The sequence below is a fragment of the Caloenas nicobarica genome, chromosome 3 (assembly GCF_036013445.1).
Source record: "Caloenas nicobarica isolate bCalNic1 chromosome 3, bCalNic1.hap1, whole genome shotgun sequence".
Lineage (NCBI taxonomy): Eukaryota > Metazoa > Chordata > Aves > Columbiformes > Columbidae > Caloenas > Caloenas nicobarica.
The window spans coordinates 52,745,651-52,765,461 of NC_088247.1; the positions used below are offsets into that span (position 1 = coordinate 52,745,651).

The 19,811-nt window shown below is 40.6% G+C and overlaps 1 protein-coding gene across 1 annotated transcript in view; it reads left to right on the forward strand.

The window, feature by feature from the left end:
• SLC35F1 (solute carrier family 35 member F1) overlaps window positions 1-18,760 on the forward strand; it is a 238,621-nt gene extending 219,861 nt beyond the window's left edge. The window contains exon 8 of the mRNA XM_065632013.1: window positions 16,460-18,760. Within this exon, the coding sequence (XP_065488085.1) occupies window positions 16,460-16,684 (225 nt within the window). The 3' untranslated portion in view covers window positions 16,685-18,760. The remainder of the gene's footprint in view (window positions 1-16,459) is intronic.
• The last annotated feature ends 1,051 nt before the right edge of the window (window positions 18,761-19,811 follow it).

Genomic DNA, 19,811 nt, shown 5'->3' on the forward strand with positions numbered 1-19,811 from the left:
CCTCTAGTTCACTAATCAGAGCAAGCCACAATCTTACCTGTTCCTCTGAGCACCTCTCTGTCCTTCTCTGCACCTCTTCTGGTTGGATTTATCATAGAATCATCAAATGGTTTGTGTTGGAAGGGACCTTAGAGATCATGTAGTTCCAACTCCCCTGCCAGTGGCAGGGACACCTTCCACTAGACGAGGTTGCTCAGAGCCCCATCCAACCTGGCCTTGAACACTTCCAGGGATGGGGCACCCACAGCTTCTCTGGGCAGCCTGTTCCAGAGCCTCACCACTCTCATGGTGAAGAGTTATGTTTTGCTTAGGAGGTGTTCTTTTTTACATTTTAGTCTCAGCCTTAGCTTTATTTTTATGTGATTTTTTAGAAGTTCTTTTCATTTGCCAGCTGTATGTTGTGCTTTAGTCATTCTGAGCAAATTGGGTTCTCACTATGTTGTGCTTTAGTCATTCTGAGCAAATTGGGTTCTCACTAAATAATCTAAGCAGTTTATTTTATGTTTTCCACCAGCTAGAGCACACATACTGATTGTGTTCTGCACTAGCAGATTGAGTCACACTATATTATATCATTACCTAGCAAGCCAAGCACAATCAATTATATTCTGCCTTTGCAAATTCATTCATTATTTTATCCAAGATGCAGCTATAAAAATTCAGGATTTCTGGATATCGTAGCAATTTGAAGTACCAAATGAAGAAAATGCATATATTTCATAGTAAATCAAAGAAGTCATACATCTTGATTTAGAATCATAGAGTATCTGTGACAAAGGACTTGGCTACACAGATAAACATTATACTCCAAACCTTTCAGCACTAGAAATCTGAAATGATGCTAGTTGAAACCACATTTACTGATGCTTATTGATGCTTCTAGAAATGTTTCAATGTTATTTCTCTTCAATGGAAGGGAGCAGATGACAGCCTTCCTGTTACATCAGAAACAAGCCATAAAAGTCATTTTTAACATAATGGAGAAGAGGGGGTACAAGTTGAGGGCAATAGGTTCCAATTTTATTTTTACCAGCACAGATCTTAAGCAATGCCCATGAACTGTGGATTTACACAGGCTTCAATGAGATGAAAATTAGCCCTTACTGGAAACAAAGGAGAAGAATTAGGAGCATGTGCTTTACCGTCCTGATCCAAATAACTGAAGCCAGTATGAGCTTTTCTGCAGACTTTAGTGGGCTTTAGTTCATTTTCCTAAATTAGGAAAGTCTGCCACTCCAGGAATAACCTTAAAAAAATTCACAGTTTCGTGACTGTGGGAATAAAGACCATGCCTTATTGTGACTCCATATGCTTCAGACTGTCCTATTTTTTTGTTTGTGAAGGATGAATATGATGTCTGTGGTTTGGGAGCAGGAGGTGGAATTGGTTTGGTTTGGAGGAGGATTGTTTGTTTATTAGTTTGATTTTTACTTGGCAGCCATCCATAAACACCTGAGAGACTTTTCGCAATCATCTAACCAAGCTGAGAAAATACTTCAAATGATGTTCTCACTTTTTTTTTTTAGAAAAACTTATCTACAAGTATAAGCTGAAATCAGTAAGATCCTTTTCTTTCCTTGCACTTGTTAGAGGACTGACATCTGTGTATTTTAAACTTTGACAGTGGTACTGTCAGTGGCACATCGTTATTTCTAGTAGAGCAGGCAGTGCAGTCTAAACAACTAGTTTGCATATTATGACTTCCTCAGTCATATACTTCAGGATTATTTTCCTGACGAAATATCAGATATGCAAGCTGCTTGACCCATAAGCTCTCTAGTTGAATGGAATTTAATCTCCCAGGGCATTTATCTTGGTGAAGGCTTCTGAGCCTCTGATGAGGATAAATCATATTAATAGTTAATTCTTTATGCCACTGGTAATGTGCAGAAACCTATGTGCGTGTTTCCCTTTCTTTTCCAAACTACTAAATTTCTGGTAGTGGGACTCCTTCTCAACAGTTCCATCCCCATGAAGCTGTATTGTCTGCGTACCTTTCACCTAGGTGGCATTTTAAAAGCTTCTTTTCATATGTCTTTGAATTCCTTTATTTATTTATTGCCTCCAGATTATAACCAATTAGAAAATAGTTAGGCTTCCATATTCGAAGAGCAGCAACCGGAAAGGAGTCCGGTGTGTCTTTGGTCACACTTGAATATACATTCCTGTGACAGAAATGGCCACAGCTGCTCACTCTTTGTGTGACGGTGCAGGATGCCATACAATAAAACAGCTATGAAGTAAAATGACGCAAGAGAGTACAAGCTGGAAAATTAAATTACTCCTACCAAGATGCTGCACAGTCTGACAGTAGATTTTAGCAACACAGGACAGATACGGCAGCTTTCTGAAAATCCTGTGTTGTTATAAGGATGTCTCTTCTATCTTGCAATAGATTCATTAGCTGCAAAGCACGAATAGTGAAACATGGATACTCATTGTTTTGGAGCCATCAAAAAAGAGTGTAAAAGCAGCGGTATTCATATTGCAGAAGTTGCGATGAAAGCTTCCATTTCAATAATATTTTTTCAATCACTCATCATAAATGTCAAATTTTGTAGGTTGTTTTCAGGGCTTTTAGCTTGGGATTTTTTTTTTGTGTTGGTTGGTTGGTTTTTTGGTTTGGTTTGGTTTTTGTCTCGTGTTAGAATACAGCTCACAACAGAACAGGTTAGGAGTTTTCTAGCAAAATACGTTTTTGTTGGAACTGCCTAATTATCAAAACAGAAATGCTAAGTGAAAACATCCTGTTTTCAGTATGGTCCTGAGGAAACATAGGCTGGCATTTCTCAGCCCCTGTTGTTTCACCCACTCATCTAAGAGGTCACAGTGGCACATGGTTTCCAATGTTTTCAGCCAGGTATCCTAGGACTGGAAGATCTCAAGCACGAGAAAGCACAAGTTCTGCAGCTCATGGATTCTGGAAGCAGGAGAAAAAATATCAGTCCTGCACTAGGGAGCCCAGAACCACAAGAAGGAGCTTTTAAGGCATCCAGGCATCTGCCATGGAGATAATCCTGGCAGCTGCCGCCAGCAGGAGGTGCCAGAGTTTCCAGCAAACATACTTTAGAAACAACAGTGAAGGATTTCTGTTCTTGAAAAAGCTTCAGCTTCTACTTCTCCTCTCAGTTTAGGAATTTTTTTCTTTAATTACAGAACAATGGTTTGGTTTCCTAGCCAGGAACTAGTTCGTATTTACAGCAAGAGAACAGCCAGGAGTTGATCGACCTACCAATGTATGGGTTTATGTTCTATTGACTACATAATTTAGATTTCTTAATATTCTTAGTGAATGCCTGGTTAACAGAGTTTACTGGCAATAGTACTGTTCTGTGCCTTGCTGCTCCATGCCTGGTTGTCAACTGATAGTAGGATTTTTGCGTTTTTGTATCAATTATTAGATGGTCATATTTCTTTCTCCATTTCTCCCCTCTTTTTATTGTCTGTAACTTTTGCATCAAATCTTTTTATGTCTCAGTATCGCATCTTCCTGCACAGCATTAAGTATTAAAATGTAAAAAGATTTGTTTGCAATTTCTAAAGAGCTTTTCTGTTTGACACATTTATGCTCTTTTTAAATACCTGTGTAAGGCAGGTAAGCAAGTAAATTTTCATTTGTGTAAAAGATGCTTGAGTCCAGTTGAAACTCATGTAATCACTAAATAGAACAAATTTCAGACTGCAGTAAGAAGTAGTTTATACTGACAATCCAACCAGTCAGGAAAAAAAAAATGCCTTTGGTCATACTGGATAGCAAAGCACTTAATGGATATTGACTACTCAAAAGAATACATGAAATGAAAAAATAATGTAAATGTTAACTGTAGTAAACAAATGTGTAAAATCAGCCTGTTCACAGACAGTCTCCAGAGAAAGAAAAGAAATAGGATATCTACCTATACAATCTACTTAAATTGATGGTCAGACTTGCTTGCAGTGAACCCCTTGAGTGCTCTGACCTACAAGGCACTGGGAAAGTGGTTTCCTTACCTTATAGCAAGAAGTTATTTTCCCAACAAAATCATGAGCAAAGGTTTTGAGTCCTAGCATAGAACCTGTTTATTTCCTCTAATTTTTCATACAAAATGAAGAGGAACCACAGGGTTTTAAGTGTCCAACACTGAAATTTCTCTATATGGACAATGTTATGCTGAGGGTCGGCAATGCTTTCAGGTATTATAAAATACTCTTTCTTAAGTGTCTTGAATAAATAATTGTCGTTGGAGAATGAATCAAACATGGATAAATAAACAGGAATGTACTTTGACTACTTGAAGAAGGTATAATAATTCACATCACTGTCATGGGACCTGAATTTTCAACTCCTTACAGAACGCTGAGTCCATCATACCCAAGTCTTCATCGCTTTCTTAGCCAGGTAGGTAAGGGAGAACTGTGTTTCGGGAACCAGGGAGAAATGGTTATGGAACTGGGGCTGTGTGCAATTCAGGATGCTGTTTCATTTTGTATGTAATTCGAAGGTGCTGCTGTCTGCAGTCAGAAGAGGCGATCCCACCAGTCTCCTCTGTCCCCAGGCTCTACAACACTCCAGACACATGAGCACTGTAGCATCAAAGGGAGGCAACAGCATTGTACTGGTGGAACATGCAACAATATCCTTACATTTAGCATAAGGCCTCCATTCATCAATCATTTTCATCTGGAGTTAATAGTTGAATATTATTATCTTTAAGAAATGCAAACAGCCAAATATCGTAACTATGGGCTTTGAGCACTTGGAGACAAATAAGAGTCATCTCACATTACCTTGTTTGAATTAGTTTTTGCATTTCAATATAAGGAAAAAGGTGTTCAGAGATGTCTTGAATATACCAGAGAGTACATTATGACGTTTAATTCTTATGCTCTGAAGGAAACAAATATTGTTTTGGAAAGAGTAATGGAGTCATGCGGAAGGTAAAGGTGAAGTGCTTATATTCTTACCCAATATGTAAGTGCAGACATATTAGCGGAAATCTTCCTGTTAATGGAAATAATTAACTCTTGAATGGCAAATCTTCAACAAAACCATTTGGTTTTTAAAGGTGCTGGTGAGCATGGATTGAAAAAGGCAAATTGGGAGAGTGGAACAATACATGTGCATAAGAACAGAGAAGAAGAAAATGGTTCAAATGGACTGCAGAAAGCAAAAAATATTGTAACAAATACTGCCTTTTTCTTTATTACAAGAAAAAGCGCAGACAGAAAAACATAACAAAGACATCCTATTAAAAGAGCTGGCTCTTACCAACAACACACTTTTTCTAAATGATACTTAATGAATATGAAAACAAAGGCCAAGAGGCTTAGCTTCATAATTATTTGTGGGAAAAAAAATAAATGAGAACCTCAGCATTTCCGAGGTCAAGCATACTTTTGAAGACAAGGGATTACAATGAATGTGTCAAGTTACATACCTCAGCAATAATTTGCAACCCAGAGGAGACAGCCAAAAAAGTAATGAATTAGCAAAGCAGCAGCTGCATTCAAAAGCTTAAATAAGGTTCAGATACTGAAAATCTACAAATATTTTCAGATTAAAGTTCTTCAAATTGAATACTATTTCCACCTTAGCCTATGGAAATAAAGGCTAGAAGTTCCTCAGAGGGTTAGACAGAATCATCTTTGAAAGCAAATGGTAAGAGTTAAATGCAATAGCTGCATTATAAATTTGGAGATTTCTTGCAGAATTGAGCAAGTCCTTGTTTTCAGAAGTTACGAGAAAAGAAGGTAGAATATTTTAGAAGCGTGTTAAGAATTATGCCTGGCCGTCCACATGGTCCATGAGCGGTTGGGAAGAAACATAGGTAAAATTGTAAATTAACGAATTAATCTGTTTTGATTAACTAACTGAATTGAAGTGCTTACTCCAGTTGTGCCTCCTACCAGACAGATCAATGAATGCTACATACATACAGGGGTAAAGCATCCAATTTACCTTCTATTTCCTACCACAAAGGAGGAATGGGTCAACAGGCAGACATAATGTCAGCCAGAAGACGTAACTTCTACCTGCTTTCATTCTAAGCAGTAGGATGTTTTATTAACTTCTAGAAAGTCTTTAAAAAGCATATTCTTTTTGTCTAAACTCCCCCTTCCCAATAAACTGGAAGCTTTCAAACCAATGATATGGGATAAATGCTTGTCATCAGCACTGCTGCTAAGCAACTGATCTTAATTAACTGGAGTAAACTTCTGGAGTTATTCCCAGCCCCTGCATGTGTTAAGTTTAGCAAGCACAACTATCGGCTCTTTCGGGTGTTTAAAAGGCTCATAATCAGTCTGAAGGAGCTTTGAAATAGCTTTGACTTGAAGTAATCTGGATTTTTTACAAGAGAACTTGTAAAGGAGAGCTCCAGATGCAACTGGACAAACCATCCCTTTAAAAAATTGTTAGAAATAAATAGAGATGAATCAAGGAACAATGAATAATCACAAAAGGAAACTGATATTGTGCAGGTGAAAATGGAGTAAAGACCAGTTGCTGTAAAAGATAAACCACGCTTGACAATGAAGAAGAAATTGAAAGAGCAAAAAGTTCTTGTATGTGAAGAAACAGTTTCACTATGCAAAAAACAGCAGAGGCCAAAATTAAACAACATTTAGTTTGGCACCAAAACAAAATTGGGACCTTCTGTCATATTCAGTAAGGATGAGAGTTAAATTTGAAGATAATGCACAATAATTAATAGAGATGGAAACAACTACATCAGAAGTAGAAACAGAGCACAATAACCTGAATACTATCAAGCTTGGGAATATAGACAGTTGGAAGAACTGTATACGAAGTAGGCAACAAACTAAAATCAGAAGTAGACACCAAGCAGGAGTAATTAAGCAAATGAAGATAAATGGAAAACTGGATAAAATGCAACCTGCTTCACAAAAGGTAAATTGTGTGATCTAAATCTGATGTCTGTCTGATAATTTAACAGATTTTTGTAGAGAAAAGTCAAATGGTAGATCTAACCTGTAAGGCTTTTGTACGGTGCAGTGTAGAAAATTACCAATTAAGCTAAGGAACAGGATTAGCACCGTAAAGACTGGAAGATACTTAAGAAACTGTCTAATGACGGTAAAGGACAAGGCAATGTGCTGAGAGGGAAACAGCTTGCTGGAAGGAGCTCACTGCTGGAGATCCTGAAGAGTTGGTCTGAAGACCAGTCTTGTGTAGTGACTCTAGTAATAGTTCTGGCACCCTCAGTAGGAAGAAGGATTAAAATAATCAGGCAACAAGAACTGGATGACATTGAGAAATGCGATGAAGCACGAAGTGCGAGGTAATGTCTGTGGCAACAGATGGGAGGAATTTGAGCACAGTTGTGGCAAAGCTGTTTCCAAATGGGTCAGACCAGGTGTTTCTAGTATTGATGGAGAAGTGCTAAAGCCGTAGGACAGGACAACTTGCCATCACAGGGCAGCACTTTGCTAGCTGTAGCTACGGAGTTTTTTGGCCAGCTCAAGAGGGACAAGCAGAGCTTTTTCTCTTATCTGCTCCAAAGCCATGACAGAGTGTGTGTCCGCTAGCATTATTCTTAATGTGCAAATCCTAAAAAATGTTTGTTGTTTGTAGCATAGCTTTGATTTCTGGTGGACCAAGAGGGACTATGGTATAAATTAATCTATAAATTCACAGGGAGGAAAAGAGATTTATTTGAGCTATAGACATAGAAACATATGGGTGGAAACTAATAGAAATTAGGGGGATGTTTTGGCTATTGTAGCAGTAAGGTCCCAGAACAGGCTTCAAATAGATTAGGGGGGAATGGACAGAAACCCCAATAATGCTTTCAGGAGGACAGGGCTTATTTGCCAGATGGAATATGTGATCTGACTGTATGCAGTATTGGGGGACTGGATTTGACAGCTTAGGATATGCTCTCCGTTTTGATTCCCCTGTGCTCCTGTCTCGTGAGTTGACTTGGTTGGGAGCTCGCGGAGCTCCTGAAGTTTGGCCTCGTTGCCTGCAGCAAACGCGCCAAAACACAGAGAGCCCTGATGCAAAACAGCCGTATCGGAGTCCCTCCAGACAGCTCAAATAGCCCCTCGTGTTGAGGGCAACTGCAGCTGCATGTTCTTGTTTCTCAGCGTAGGAGCATTCCCCGTTTGTGTGGCTGGGAGAAAAGAATGACGTTCTGGGAGAGCATTACTGCAGGAGTATATTGTTAGGTTCAGCAGAAAAATATAAACGAAGGATCCGAGATTAATCCATTATTGTAACCGTGGTTTTGAACACATTGAAGACAGTTAGCTTCATATACAGTGATACAGAATCAAGTACAGCAGACAGCTGCTATGATACTTACACACAAAACCAGAAAGATAAACGGCTGATACAGCAAAACAGAAAAGAATATTGAAAGGTAAAAGTGAGGAGGGGGAACTGTTTTTATTTTTATAAGCATTTCTGTTGTGCTCCTCCTTTTAGTATTAAGAACATTTAAAAGGATAACTGCTTTACCACTCTCTCACCAAGTGACTAATATAAAATAACCAGAAATGAAGTCCCTTTATCCCACAGTAAGAATGCTTACAGGAAATTAGAGAAGTGTCATGTAAGTGTTTTAACTTCACATAAAAATCACTTTCCTATGTAGATAAGATTAAAACAGATTGCAGAACTCATTCTACCTTGCACTTTTTAATTAGACAAACTGCTGGTACCGCAGGGGTACTGAACACAGGCTAATTTTTTCTCCACATTTGATGGCGGAGGCAACAAAGGGAAACAGAAGAGGAAGCAGCATTCCCATCTCTCCCGGCTCTCAGGAAAGGAAGATAAGCTATTTCACACAAACATTTTGCCCTAACAGGCATGTATTTAGAAAGGACAGCCTATTATAAATTTTTTCTGATTATACTATTTGCAAAGCATGACATCATGCAGATTTGTGTAAAACCAGTATTTGCCTTACAACTGCCAACATCAACCTCTGAGATTTTTCTCCAAATGCTATCAGTTCTCTCCATGATTTTTTTTTTATTCCACCAATGAATTCCAAGAAAACTCTGAAGTTTCCCAGATGTTAACAGAATTTATGGTGACATTTTTCTGTTAACCCCCTCCTCCTTTTTCTCCTGTGTAGATAGCCTCAGCATCGAAGAGCTTAGGACTTTCCCACTCACCACAGTCCTACCAGTTAAACTGTGCCCACCAGCAGATGCCATGCAAGGACTTGAAAAAGAGGGTGCTGCTATATGACAGAAGGCGTGGAGTACTGTTTTAACTACAGTAAAATATGCAAGAACTAAGGCAGGATCTTTGAGAATCAACTGGAAAATACAGAAAATGTGTCATATGATTACTTCACATCAGAATTTCTATGCAACATTTGCAATTCAGTATAAGCAGGAGTTGATTAGCCGTAGTAACGGGCAGCATTTCAGCTGAGTTGGACCACGCTGAGGATGCAAGCAGGCAGCAGGAATTGAGGAGTACGGCCTTTCTCTCATGCGTGAAATGACAGAGGCAAAACTTCCTTTGGCTTCTTTGTTTTCACCAAATGGCAATGCGGCTGATGTCAGGTTTTCACTGTCGTTGAAGCAAGCCAGATGCTTCTTGCTCTGGGTTCTGGCTGGCATGAGCAACAACGATCTGTTGAGGCATGCCCTGCAGCTCAAGCCTCCTTCATCCAGTGAAAAACTTCATATGTGATGGCCAAGAGACAGGAAAAAAAAGAACAAGGATGTGGAAGAACTAGCTACAAATTTCACTTTGCATCCCAGCTGAGTTCAGAGCACAAGATAGGACCTTAAGTCATCACTTAAGACTATGTCCTCACAGTTTGCCTTGAAAATAGCTGGAGGTCATTTAAGTGTGAAGAAAATGCAGTCCTGCTGGTAGTAGACAGACTCGCTGCACAGAAGCTATCATTGTTCCTGAAGGTGTCCAGCACCCCTTGGTACCTGCAGTTGGAGGGCTCAGAAGGCATGCTACACCATATGTCGGTGGTTTGCATCCCTTTAGGGATCTCTGGATTAAAGATCTGAGAGATCTGGCAGGATATATAAAGGTTCAGGTGGACAAGTTTTATCTGTTTGAACGCAGCCTGGAAAACTCACAGCAGCCCTTCTGGTGTTTGGTGCCACTCAGGTTTTACAGAATACTGTATTTCACTGTTAGTGGTCATTCCAATTTCTGTTGATGACAGAGATGTATCATGACCTGCCTAGAGCTTAGTTCTGCAGTCCATTTGGAAAGATGTCTAAATATCGCTAGGAAATATTCTGCCCATAACTCTCACCTGGGATCAGTCATCAGCCAAAAGCTGGGTCTTTATCTCTCAGCCCTGAAGGCAGACACCAGTAATTGAGGCTGAACCAGCAGATCGTTCTCCCGATAAAGAGCAGAGCAGACTCTGAATCCCACAGAGAGTGTCCCTTTCTCCCCGGTAGGAAGAAACAGAGACAACTTCCCTGCAGATGGGTACAAAAATAGTCTGCAACAGTTTGAATGAGTCACAGTCCCAGCCTAAGACAAATTTGGCCAGACCCTCATGGGTGTGAGCCGAGGGAGTCACCAGAGAGCACTATGAGATATGACTTGGATGCTGGCTCCCGTTCCTATGAATAAAGTAATACGTCTGTAATACCCAGCTACACAAGTGAGAGCACCGTGTGAGTTCAGAGCTCTCACATCCCTCACTCCTCCTGGCACTGCTGCCGGCTGGAGAATGTCTGCATCCCATACCACAACTGCGCTTGGTCACAGTGAGCTTCATTTGTTGTAGTGGAGGTGAAAACTGTGTGAAAAGAAGCTCAGTTTCTCGATCGGTTCATCAAACCGAGTGGAAGTGTCTGTTTGCTATATAAAAGATAATGAGAGAAATTTGGTTTTAACTCCCTTAGCTCAGCCTGCTCAGGTACTCATGTGTGAAATTACCCAGGGGGAAAAGACATAAGTCGGTGCAGGAGCCCTTATTTGCCTTAGCTTTGATTGACTCTGCAGTGTATGCTATAAACAGAATTAGTTCAGAAAACAGAGAGGCTCATCAGACTGCACAGACCCACTGATTGGAATAAGACACTGGTGGGAACTGCCTGCCTGGAGAGCATGGAGGATGTCAACAGAAGTACGGGACTAAATTAATTCCACTTGATACGTACATTTTTATCCCTCTTCATCAGTGCGATTCTGGGGAGGTAGCTTCTCTCTGAGATTGAATATTTGAATTCATAGACCTGACTTCTTTATTCATTTTTGTCAAAATGTGGAGAATTTCTAGAGGAGGTAAGGGAAAGGGTAGTTATTCCATTTCATTCTTTATCACCAAATATATGAAACATGACAATTCTAGATTTTCAGTTAGTCACATAACAAAAAATTCCTTTTGAAGACTTAAAAAGCAGAGTTAGTTTGCCATAGGCTAGGTGTGGGGCTTCATACTACCTACCTGGAGATTCAGTCTATGGCTGCTGTTGTGAAATGCAAATGGAGCTGGAGTGCCGCAGCAGCTCCAGTAGTCTGCTCCTGCAGACCGTTTCCAGTTCAATAGACAGAGTAAAAGAGAATTTGCATTTTCATAACCAAGATAATAACGGTCATGATCATTATCATGGTAGCTGAGTGAAAAAACAAAATTAGCAAATAATTGAGTTTCTTTGTTTGGGCTTTTCTGGAGACTCATATCTGTCTGGTTTTGTCACTTTTGGATATTGTTTTGCCCTAGTGTCAGTGGTAACGTGGATGTGGCCGTCTCTGACAGTCAGAAATACTTGTCTGCAAATTCCCACTGCAGCAGTCAGTCAGTCAGAGCAGCATTTTTGAGCTGGGAGACAGCGATTCTTCCGTGCCCTTTCTCCCTGCTCTCCCTTCCGCATTCATGATCTGTGGACTGAAGAACAACTCACTCTCTCTAGACCCAGGCATGAATTTACTGCCTTCTGAATGATTTTTTCTTTCTTTTTTTCTTCTACTGCCCTTGCCTTATCACTGTTCAAAACGATGAAGTCAGATGCACTGTTTGCTCCCCACCAAGAAGTTTATTTTGCACCGATCTTCTCAACTGGATTACTTTAAAGCACAAGGCTCTCAAGTGGAAATAGTAGTAGTGTTTTAGCCATAATGGTTTAAGAGTATATGAAAGACAAGTTTTGCATGGAGAGATAAGAAGAGGCAGAGGATAAGAAATAGTAGAGAGTGAATTTTGAAAGCCTTAATTGTGCATTCTGGGTTTTTAAAAATCTTAAGCTATCAGATGCCTTTAGCACTGCTGCAAGGTGTTTTATTAAAAAAAAAAAATCCTGCAGCTATGTTTGAGTTCTTCTTTAATGTAAAAGAATTTATGCATGAATAACAGAAGATCAGGCTGATTCCACCATGTATTTTCTGTGGCCAGCCAGACGTTTCTGCTGCAGTGGTTTGTGGTGGATTTTGCAGCAGCACAGGTGGGAGCGAGGACCAAGACCCCCCCTCCTGCAGCTGAGCCATCAGGTGCCGTTCACTCTTCTGCTGAGCCTGGCTGGGCAAATGCATTCAGGTACTGGGTCCCTAAGGAACGTCTCTGAGAGAAACAGCAGAAGCATTCGCTCACCCAGAATCAATGCGGGTTTTGGTAGGCTGAGCAAATCTTGCAGTACATGTTATCTCATTACATTTGCCTAGGATTTGCTTTGTATGTTTATCTTCAAATTGACAGGCACCTAAAATGTGCTTTTTATATGCTGAAAATTATCGGTAGCTTAGTGTAAGCTATTTTCACCACAGGTATTAAATAACGTCTAGAGACATGTTTTTTATGTTTTCCTGATTTTTTTAATGGTTGCAAATATCATTGTGTGTTCCGTATTGAATAGTTTTGGTTGAGAAAGTGTTTATAGACATCCGGAAGTCGGAGCAGAGCAGCTACGGTGAGATCTGTAGGGCTAATTTAGCTATTTGATTTGACTACTCAGTAACTTCTGGCAGATGCCTTTTGTGTCAGTGATGAAATCTAAAATGTTAGTATAATTAAGACAGTTTTTCTCTGAAAAGGAGGTCTCTGCTTTCTCCTCAGAGGGTGATATCCCCATTGCCCTTTTTTATTCTGTAAACCCATCTTTAGTAAGTAACCAAGTGTTACTGTCTCATTTAAATGAGTAAGAAACTGAGGGCCATCTAAAATCGTTTTCATTCACAAAAGAAATTCATAGGCTGAAGATCAGTCCCAGGACGTGAAAGTGCTAGGTCGTTGATTTAATCACTAAGTCATCTGCTTTCTCAATGAACTACACAAGCAAGCTTATATACATATGTACCTATACGTGTAGATACAAAATCTATAGCAAAGTTATTTAATGATGTAGAAACATGAGGTTTTTTTTTTGGTTGCTTACTCTAGGCTGTGTGACACCTATTAGCTAATCTGAGCTAAACAATTTCTGACCATGTTACTTTTTGAACAGCTTATGGTTATACTGTTTAGCATGGAGGGAAGTGGGATTTGGAGAGACATACAAATCTGGATATTTTTAAAATATTTTTTTCTTAGAGGAAATATGTTTCTGTGGAAAGTGAGAGATAAGTCAGAAAAATGAAGCACAATATCATTGTCAAGTAGCTTTTTAGCCAAAGAGAGGAATTACTTCTTGAGAGCCTGTGGTTTGGTACTGCAGTTGTGTAGAGGGTAGCAACAAAAAATGTTCTTCTCTCACTTAATTTCTTAGAAATAGCCCTTTCTGCTGGTTTTGAATGTGTCTCTTTTACTGCCTATTAATAGTGAATCTCAGCAGATGAGGTTTGCAGGTCCAGATTAAAAAAAACTTCCAAAACCTACATGTAGACATAGCATTAGAGTGTACCTGGAAATCCTGTCTTCAATAAAATACAAATATTTCAGCTGGAGTCTGAGGAACACAGTACAGTAAACAACAAATTTTGGATTTGATGAACTAATTCTTCATCCTTCCACCACACTGCTGGATTCACTGCTGTTTTAGGAGGAGGAAAATACCCATTGATTGCAAGGGGCCTGGGGTCAATCTGACAGGATATTGACAAAAAACAGAGATTTCTCATATACCTACAGTATATATTCCTATATCAGCCTTACTAACAACACTTGTGCTTCAGTGCTGCAGAGAGCTGCTGCAGAGAACAGCTCAGGCTGAACCTTGGCTTGTTTCTAAGGAAGGTAAAGGAGGAATCGTTATAGGCCTGTCAGGATCCGGGTCGCTTTGCATGAGTTGTGCATAGATACCAAAGACAAATGAGTCACAGGCCTTCGTTTAGATTTCTCCAGCTTTGGCCAAACCCGTTCTCCCAAGCTGGAGAGCTGCCACTGGGGGACATACTCCCATGGAGAGAATATTATCAGGCAAAAGAGCCCACTGGCAAGAAGCCCCTGAGAGAAGAATGAGAGGTATGGCCAGGAGGAGGGAGATGTGGTAGAGCTGGAGCCACGAAATAAAATGAAAATGAATTGGTTTTGGCTGGGCGGCTCCTAGAGCAAGAAAAAGGGCACATTTAGCTGCTGGAAGCCCCACAGGTTCCTCACAGCAGGACACAAGGCAATCACAAGTCTGGCTGGCACTCTGGTGATGCAGTGGAGCAAGCCAGCTGGCTGGCCAGGGTGAGAAATTCAGGCATAAGGAGGGACAGTGGGAAACTAGGAAACTAGTTCCCAGTTCGGGAAATGAGATGCGTTGGGCTCCCAAGTTTTGCTTTGGCTTAGTCGAGCCCACAGCTGCCAAGTGGTACCCAAGTTCACGTGCAAAGAGGAAAAGGGAGGAAAAGTGCTGAAATAAAATTTAAGCTGAAAAAGGCAAAAGAGATCAGTTGGAAAATGCTTTTAAATGATTGACTTGGGCTTGATTGCCACATGAGGGAGATCTAAGCCTAAACAGTCCTTTCAGAGCTGTGTCACATGGGAGGAATCCTTCAGCATAGGCACAATGAGGCTCAATGCTGTCTGTGTGGCTGGTGGGACAGCTGGACGATTACATCAAATCATACTGCCAGATGACATGTGAAGACCTGGTGACATTCTTGGAAAAAAGCAATTAACAGCTGATGAAAAGCAGAATGCTTCCTACCCTTTAAACATTCCCCATTATGGTGCTTCCCCTCTGAAACATGCATACCAGCTGTGGGAAACAAAAACATGCAGCACTATGGGTTATGTGCCCAAAGCTTTCAAAGATACTGTGGATTCTGTAAAAAAGTCAAATGCCTCCTCAGGCGGGAAGTTGGGCACAGGTTCTGTAGGTTGTCAAATGACAACCGATGAACATCACTACAAAGTTAACTTATGTCCAATTTCGTTTCACCACAATGAGTATTGCTTTAAATAAGAAAAGCAGAATTGCTAAAAAGCTTCTTCCAAGATAATATAGTCCAGTATGTTCATTTTGTACCATGCTAAAATGATCCAAAGGAAACAAATTTGGCATCCATCAAAGCACCGTAGTCAGTTAGGCCTGACTTGCAAACACCTTTATGTAAAATAGTGAAGTAGCTCATGAAGCAGCTAATAACAGGTTGCAGCTCATTGTTTGTGTAATAATAACTGGTGGAAATAACTTGTATTCTAGGATCAGGAGACAAGTCATGTGGGCTTAAAGCCATTTTGGTGTCCCCTGTAGCAGGAATCCAGTATCTAAAGTTAATATCTGATGGTCTGTACTTTTAAATCACTGCCTTTGCCTGCAAGGACTAACGTGTTGCCAAAAAGGTTATTTGTGCTGTATTTTTAGGCCAGGCACACTGAGTCTGGATATGTCAGAAAATTCAGGCTGACCTCTGATCTAATGGAGCTATGTGCCAAAATATGCGTACTTGAGCTGTCAGTTAACTGCCCTCCAGACGTACTTTCAAACCTGTTAAGGTCAACCATGAGCCTGTTTCGCAGCTGAAGTTCATCCTGTCTGAACTCACATTAAATCTTCTAGCATCTGCTTTCTGTTCACAAACCCAGAAGCTGCAGGTGGACTTTTTAAGTGCCTTTATTTTTTTTTTTATAGTATGTATGTTTTAACTGCTTATTTACATTATTTTGATGTTTATTTAATGATATTTTTATATAACCAATGGCATGTTATACTTCACAGTCCTGTGGTTTAGCTGCAGCTAACTTCAGATTTGTCCGCTACCTATCAGACGACTGTGAGTGATGGTACCCCACACTGGAGCCAGAGGAACTTGCACTCAGAGAGGTGGTTGGTTTGGCTAAAAGCACAACAAAATCAGCTTTGGATCTGTGACCAGAATCTAGCTTTCCCAAGTCCCACCTGGCCAATACTTAATATGCCTGGGCCATGGGAAGGTGTCAGGTAGCTGTTGGTTATGGAAGACGGGATCTGATGGGAGAAAACCAGCTTTCAAAGGGACACTCCCATAAAAAATGGACATCCCAGTGATAGGGGATTTGTTCTGTGCCTTTTGTGCCTAAACAAGGATCTGTACCTACCACCATCTGTGGGTCTTCATGAGCTCAGAATAACTGGTGCCGTGTCTAATGACTCTACTCTTACTTCTGCTTAGTTTTCAGGACTTTACTTGTTGTCATTCTTCACTATCCTTGTTGGGCTGGTGCTCTACTCCTCCACGTCCACCTACGTAGCCCAGGATCCTCGGGTGTACAAGCAGTTTCGAAACCCTTCAGGACCTGTTGTAGACCTGCCAGCCACCGGCCAGCTGGAGCCTTCTGTAACATACACCAGCCTGGGGCAGGAGACAGAAGAGGAGCCTCACGTTCGAGTTGCTTAAACCCAGGGCTGTTGATCACCTACTGATGATTCAGTGGAGCTCGTATATCCATTATCTCTGTATTGTACATAGAGAAAGGTATTTACCAGGTGCAGTTACATTGGTGAGCTGCAAGGTAGCAAATAAGGAAAGCTCATAAAAATACAAATCAATTGTTCCAGGGCGTTCATTGCAAAGGAGATGCCAGTCCCTCGACTGTGTTTTGAGCAGCATGTTTGTAATACAAACTGCTATATATCAATCTGTTAATGTCAAACTACCTGTGAAAGATACTCAAAATATAAGCTGAAATTGCAAAAATAAATTCATAGAAGGGTGGTTTTGCACCACTGAGCGATATTATGCCTAAGCCACACCAGTTGTGGAAAAGCCGCCTTTTTACAGCAAATACACTTGTGCAGTTACTGTTAATTTCTCTCTAAGATTTGTTTGTTTGCACAAAATAGATGGGTTACTCGTAATAGCGACACCCTGACACATTTTTGCTAGCACCTTGGATTTGGTGAGGGAAAGACAATGAATTCATCTCTGCTATCTGTCTGGTTGCCCTTTCTAGGTAATCTGTTCCATGAATCCAGAGGAGGGACAACTTAAATATCCGTCTCTATTCTAGGAATAGGTATAAGGCGAGCATTTTAGCCTTTCTATATTCACAGAAGTGAAGTACTCGAGCATTGACCTCTCTATGATCCATGGCAGATTTCCTAGCAGCTGAGGTTCTGCATCAGGTGACAGGGACTTAGTTCCTCTGTAGTCATGACTAACAGAGATTTCTTACTTTTTAAATTTTAATCTGTAAAAAGAAAAACACATTTTCTAGTTTCCTATGTATTGTACCTCTCCGTGGTAAGATGACACATCATGTGGATCAGGGCACTTATTTTAGACAGTGCATCGAGGGTGCCTTCTGCTGTTCCAGTTTGCTTAGTCTCCTGCGGTTCATTATTCTAACAATAGCTACTTAGAAATGTGTTGGGTTTTCACCAAAATCCACAAATTGCAAAAATCAGGAAGATTAAGTGAGGAATTCATGAGCAGAAAGACTGGACCATCTGCTGGTGTTGCTGCATTAGTGCAAAGGCATCCATACCAGCAGGATGCAGCCAATTATTTTTCATTAACTACCAAACGAGCAGAAGAATTCAGCAGTTTTCTTACATTCCTGGGAACATATGAAAATAGTAAGGGTGTGCTCCACAACTGTACTTCTGCTCCAGGAGCCTTATCAGAATGGGAGTAATCTTACTCACCACTATGAAAATCCACCTCTGCCTGCACGTTTGCTCTTATGAGAGCACAAGAAAAGGAATTAATTATTTCAACATACATCATCTGTTTTTAATTTAAAATTAAGGAAGGGGAGATGGCGTTATGTCTAACAGATAGGAGAGGGATCAAGGAAAGCTTGGTTTTATTCACAGACCTGCCGTATCTCTGCATGATCTTGGGCATGGCTTACCTTCTGTGTGGCTAACTTTCCTGATCTGTATATGCAGGAATAATGATATTTTACCTACCTCACAGGGGTGCTATGGGACCAAGTTATTTTAAAATGCTTCAAGATCTTCAGAAGGAAGAATATTAAGAAGTACACAATAGTGATGTTAAACCGTGTATACATTCATTGTATTTGAAAATGGAGTTTACAGCAGGGTTGATGAATATTTTGCTTGTGGGCATAGAAGATGAATTTTATTTGAATGTTATTCTGCTGAAGAAGCCTGTATCAAGTGAAAATGTAGGTCTTCATGTTTGAAAAATACAACTTACCTATTTCTATTTTTAAAAGAAAAAAAAAATCAATCTGTACTCCAGAGATTAGAAAGGCCACACAGTTCAACCAAGCAGGATGAATTTCTGCTGAGGTAACATTCATCTTTTATAGTCGTGTTCTGCTTTAATATAGAAGAGACTTCCCTGAAGCAGACTGGGAGAACTATGTATGCATAATACACGTGAAGTGGCAAATGCCAAAATGCTATTGAGCAGCAGAAGTATGTTGTATCTTATTCTCGCTGTGGAGAAGAAGAGGTGATTTCTGTCCCCCTGTGTTCAGGCTGTCTGCCACGATCCTGCTGCAGCTGAGGGAAGGGTCTGCAGTATTGCCAAACCATGCCCAAAAGCAGCCCAAAAGCTTTGGTTAAGATGGCTTGGTTTTAAACTCATAACAAATGTATGATCTTTTCTCCCTGCCTTCTGTTTATTTAATCGTTTTAGCACTCACGTTTCCAAGCTTTTTTCTCTTAAATCACTGAGGATTAAAAAAAAAAAAAGTATTCCCACAGAAAAACAGTCCATATTCAGGGGTTATTAAGGAAAGTCTAGATCTTATGGGATTCAAAGAAAAAACAATACCACACAAGAAAGATTACCTGATACTTCAAGGTAAGGTCTGTGGGGTGGACGTCCAGGTGGGAAGCACATGGTCAGGTGAAGCTCTCATGCAGTTGCCACAAGCATCCTCAGGTCGAGCCCTGGGAAGGCTTCAACTTGAGGTGGGTTTCATACCTTCCCCAGGAGCAGGGGCTCTGGTTACAGCCACCACGGCTCCCTCAGGTACCCAGAGGCACACTGGTGGGCACCTGTCATCTCAGTCTTTTTTGCTACCTTTTATACCAATTAAATACCTTTCTCTGAGCATTAGTCCCCGTGTTGGTCTTGAGACCTTTGAGAATTGCGTGCGTGTGTGTTTGTTTCAAGTTTACAATTCCTTACTTTTGCATAATTGTTTTGGTTAATTTCACTATTAGTATTTATTTTTAAGCCAAATGTTTGTAGTCCTTCCACCTCCCCCTCCTCATTTTTCTGACACTAATTTGTAGATGTTTGTTAGAGTCTTCTCAGAAACAGCTGGGCAGGAGTCATCTTCCCGGCCAGGTCCCTGGGCTGGGAGTTTTTTACATACAAAGATTTGCAATCCATGGGTGGCTGTGAGGTGCCGTCTGAAGCAGTTTTTATAGGCTATTTTAAAAGGCTCTGTTGTACGGAAATAAATAGTGAACGTGCCGGTGTGTCCTCTGCGCCCGGCCACCACCCCCTGTGTTACTCGCAGCACAGGAGGAGTTTGATGTGCGAAGTGGGGCTGCTTCACCCTCCGCGTCTCCCGTTAAGCAAGGTGGATACCTGG